Genomic DNA, 5,302 nt, shown 5'->3' on the forward strand with positions numbered 1-5,302 from the left:
CAGCTTATGTGCAATCACCTGTAAAAGAGAACAATCGTTATATTTATAGAGTTAGTAATCAGAGTTTGATAAGAACTCGAATTGTGGATCCTTTGACAATTCGAGTCCAAGAACAACTCTAACTCCTAATCCATATCCTTGATCCGGATGTAATTCTATTTTCATAAGGAGACTTCAACTCCTTATCCTATATGCAATCTTTTCGATCAGTTCAGAAGATATTCATCAAGATATTGCTGCTTGATCTCAAGGACTTATCTTCTTCACGTGCATCTCATGTGTATGGGCCATAACAACTGTGTCTCCTTAGATAAACCTGGTCCTTCACTGAGTTCGTTTGTCATTCTTCAAAACTTCAACTGATCTTAGGCCAACAATGCACCGTTGGGATTGTGACTTGGTCCGTCCCGTACGACTGTTAAGTCGCGTATTTGATTGAAAACTATTTGATGTCATTGTGTTTTAGAAAGTATTATCATGTTTTGGGTTGAATGCCATATTTGGGCCTCGTGCCAACTGTTTTGGACCCTTAGGGGCTTTTTACTACTATTCCTCATTGTTGTGACTTCATATTTGTACTCACTCATGTTGTATTCTATTATTTTCATAACTCAGCTGTATTTACTCCGTTTTGATATTTTAAATGATATTTTGGGTTGAGCATCATGTTTTTACTGTTTCCCGGGTGGCTTGAGAGGTTTCTGACTGAGTGAGGCCGAGGGCCTGTGTTATGAGGATTATTATGGGATCGGGCTGTTCGCCGCTGCATATGTACTGATTTGTGATATATGAGAGGCCGAGGGCCTGATTTGTTATGCCATAAGATGGCTTGTGATAGCTCTTGGGGTGTAGGAGCCCCTCCGGAGTCTGAACACCCCTAGTGAGCACGGGTACCCAGTGTGAGAGATGTGATATTGTCCGAGAGGCTGTTGTTGTTTCATGTTGTTGCCCAGGGGGCTGATTATAAGTGATTTTGAGGTAGCCCGAGGGCTGGTTCTCTTGTTACTTTGCCCAAGGGGCGGTTATGGTACATGTTTTGCCCAATGGGCTGTTTACGTTTCTATCATTTTTACTGTTTTCATCACTCGTTTGAAACTATTGAAAGATGTTTTAAAAAGGTTTTACTAAACTGAGTTGTTTTTACGAGTTTTATTGATTTACTGTCATGTTTTGGGCGTATACTGTTTTGCCGTAGTGCTATGACGTGAAATTACCTATTTTCTTACTGCTCTGTTGCTTTTACTTTTATTACTTACTGAGTTAGCATACTCACATTACTCCCTGCACCTTGTGTGCAGTTCTAGGAGTCTCGGGACGCGATAGTGAGTGCTGATCAGTCTTCCAACAGATCCCCGGAGTTGACTAGGTAGCTGCTTGGCGTTCGCAACCCAGTGCTTCTCCTTCCTATCTTATTCAGACTATTGTAGTATTTTGTTTTCAGACTATGTTGTCCTTTCTTGTTCCTAGACGAGTTTGTAGTTGCTCATGACTAGTGGCACCCCGATGTCGGGCTTGTGTTATATTTTCGCACTGCTTATTTTAACTTATATTGTGGGATTTTAGCTAATTAATGGCTTGAAATGACTTATTATGAATTTCTGGTTGGTTTTGGGGTTTGTGTCGGCTGACCTAGTTTCACATTAGCTGCCATCACTACCGGGTCAGTTTTAGGATCATGACAACAGACCAAACAAACCAACAAAAGTCGAATTTTTCAATCACGATTTTTTTCGGGTCTTTCGGTTTTCTCGGGTTTTTTTTTTGGATTCTTCGATTTTTTTCCGACAAAATCTTCATAGTATAAATTTATAATTTCTGCTCTAATATTTCTTAGGTCCTAGTAGGATAAAACTATATAAGATGTTACCGCAAGTCCGAGCAAGTATTTTTAATGGAAGTCCTTTAATCTTGACATATTTGTTACACATTGCATTCTCGAAAGTTGAAAATCCATTATTTGCTAAATAAGAAGAATTAACCTTAATAACCGTTAATACAATCGCTTAAGCTAAAAATAAGCCATGGATATATAATATATGCATAATTCATGTATATTTTATGTATAATAAATTGATAATCACAGCAGCTAGGAAAATAAATAGTAAATCCGACTATTTGTGTAAAGATCCCTGAATTTGTACTTTTAATATTGTAAGCCTTCGACCTCCTTTGCTAATTATGCATGCTTGTTAAGACTCATTAACTTGTTTCAATCTTATCTTTTGTAGACAAATATATGTCAATCTTGCAATATTTAATATATTAACATATATAGAACAGATTTGCTGTTTCAAATATGGCAACTGATTAAATTATATTCTTTAAATTCCACATTATAGGATAGCAGTAATATTATACAAGATTAGCAATATCAATAATATCTCTCTATATATATAAGCAGAACCATCATATCAAACCACAAGAACATAAACTGAGAACAAACAAATCAGTCAGAAATGGGAAAGAAGATTGATGCCAATATTATGCCATTGATGGCAATATTGCTAATGTTGATTTCTACTTCACAAGTATCATGTGATTTGGATCAAAAATGCTTTAGGGATTGTATTCCTTCATGTTTTCAAAATCCTGGATGTTACATATCCTGTGGAAAGGAATGCTCGCATAATTCTCCCAATAATTCTTTAATCAAAGGTAGCTTCTTTTTTAAACCTCTTTTGGCTTGTTTAGACTTTAAGGAATTTTAACAGGGATCTTTACACAAATAGCTGATTGGATTTACGGTTTACTTGCTATTTTCTTGTTCTAATTGATATTTGTGGATGGTAACACACATAAAATGACCATACCCTTTCCCCCCCCNNNATATATATATATTAATTTAAGTGGTTGTGTGAGCGGCTATTAAGTTAATTAATTATTCTTTTTGAATAAATATTTGAGGAAGATTTGGTCTACAGTAATTTTCACTAGAGATTAGTAAAAATAAACGAACACTCCATCCGGTCCATAATAAGTGACTTTTTGGCGTTTGGGCTTTGGCACCGCCCTTAAGAAGATTACGGACTCCTAGAGAAAAAATTATATATTCACTAGATTATCCTTAATTAAAATTTGCATATTGTTACCTTGATACATTGAGATATGTAAATAAGGGCAAATTTTGAATATTTTTTTTCTTGATTATATAAAGGACACTTATTTTGGACCAAAGAAAAAGGCAAAAAAAGCACCTATTATGGACACGGAGGGGGTATAGAATATCAGTAAACAAAATACAGGAGATATTTCTAAAATGCATATCGTTTCTGCATAATCATATGAAACAGACGTAGAAGCACGGCGCTTAAGACCGATAAAAAGAAAATTATTAAATAATTTAATTAATTTAGGCCACAAAATAGTTTTAAGTGAGATCAACCAAAGATTTAACTAAAACTAAGCAAAGAAAATATACAAAGCTAAAGCAAAATTAAATTAGTTATATCATAATATTTAAAATTAATAATAAATAGATTAAAAATTATTATAAAAAATTAAAATTTACTATTTAAGCAAGGAGTACTAACTCATGTATCTATACGTTAGTTTGAAATTCTCAGATTATGGCTACTGTAATCGTAAACATGGGATATTTCGTTCTTTTTTACTTAGTTCTTATATTTTCAAAAGATACTGAAGGTAAATGTGGCTTGGGCTCTTCATACCCTCTAGAATCACAATTAAAAAACTGAAATTAGTTATGAACTTCGTCGTTAATTTATCACTAAATTATTCATAGCTAATAGAACATTTTGATAATCTATCGGCAATCCATCACTAAATATGATTAGCGATGAATTTTGTTATTTATCTACATAATTTATTCGTCGTTAAAATTCCTGACTTTTTAGTAATGAATTTCTAATTATCTTATGTCCATCTTATTTTATCAACGCTATTAGCATCTTTTACAGTTTCATGTTATATACCATTTTCTAGTGATATTTGAAATCTATTTAGGGTAAATTAACTTATTTCGTTACTAATTTAACAAATCAAGAGTTAGCTAGTTATCTTTTAGGTGGCCCGAAGTCTTCTCTGGTGCATTTAAAAGTTAAAAGTTTTACTTAAATGAAGTTCTCCAAAAATTGTACCTTAGTCTAGCACAATGACATTAATGATTTGCATATAAAGACAATGAAAGGACATTAGTCCAAAGGGTTGATTGGGATATAAACATAATTTTTACTTTATTGGTTCTGAACAAATTATTTATACATATTAAATTTAATTTTGTAATACAAATTTAGGGTTTGGGTCAAAGCTATTGAGTTCTGTCGAACCCGTAACCACGACGATGGCGATGCCCGTGGATACAAGTCGCAAAGTCCTTGGAGGAGAGAAGATAAACATTGATGTCTGCATCAAGAGAAATTGTAAAGGTGGAGTTTGCTGGTGTTGTAGAGATGCACCAGATGGATGTTGGCTACAACAACAAGGTTGTGAAGAAAATTGCCCGAAAAAATATTCAAAAGCTTTGCCATGACAAATTCAATGTAACCTCATTTCTTGAATTATCGAATTTGCTTCTTTCTTGTTTTGTTTTGTTTTGTTTTTTTTCTCCCCAAAACAAGTATGAAACAATTATGGTCTCATGCTATATCACTGCCAGGAAAACACCGTTTTCTGACTACCAAAATAGTCGGAAAGTAGTTTAAAAATCTTTTTTTTTACTACATTCCGATATGGGCGACTAAACAACTTCCGAGGCCTAAAGCAAAGCCTTGGTAAGAGGCGTATGTATGTATGCATTCATGAGCATCGTTTTTTGGAAATTAGACGAGCATGTGGAATGAAAAGAAAAAAAGGAGAATTTGGTTTTATAAAATACAAAAAAAACTGAATGAATTTAGCGTTTATTGCATCACAACTGAAATGAGAGAACCCAGAAAATATACTTCCTCCGTCCCAACTTATGTGACTCCTTTTTTTAGTGAGTCCCCTTTCTATATTTAGTAATAATTCAACTTTAATGTTCTCTCTATCCTTGATGAGATAATTTCTAGCCACACAAGTTTCTATGATATTATTTGTTTTAGATCATAAGTATCAAAAGTCTTCCTTTATTTTATTAACTCCTTGTCAAGTCAAACACTTTCATATAAATTGGGACAAAAAGAATATAATTTATGTGAGAAAAATAAATGATGAGTTACATTATTAGATATAGTTATGTGACTAACTAATGAATAAAGAAATATAATTCAGTAAAAACGTAAAATAAAATTGACAGAAAACTATTTTGATTATATTAATTAGAGGAAGAAATTGAGTTATTAAAAATAAATATGACAAAAAA

At 33.2% G+C, this 5,302-nt stretch overlaps 1 protein-coding gene across 1 annotated transcript; it reads left to right on the plus strand.

Annotated features, from left to right (window-relative positions):
• On the plus strand, window positions 2,447-4,543 carry LOC109228349. The gene is made up of 2 exons (XM_019393500.1): window positions 2,447-2,655; window positions 4,254-4,543. The coding sequence occupies exons 1-2, from the start codon at window positions 2,457-2,459 to the stop codon at window positions 4,487-4,489; spliced, it is 435 nt and encodes a 144-aa protein (XP_019249045.1). The 5' UTR covers window positions 2,447-2,456; the 3' UTR covers window positions 4,490-4,543.

Source organism: Nicotiana attenuata, chromosome 6, assembly GCF_001879085.1.
Source record: "Nicotiana attenuata strain UT chromosome 6, NIATTr2, whole genome shotgun sequence".
In the NCBI taxonomy this organism is placed as follows: domain Eukaryota; kingdom Viridiplantae; phylum Streptophyta; class Magnoliopsida; order Solanales; family Solanaceae; genus Nicotiana; species Nicotiana attenuata.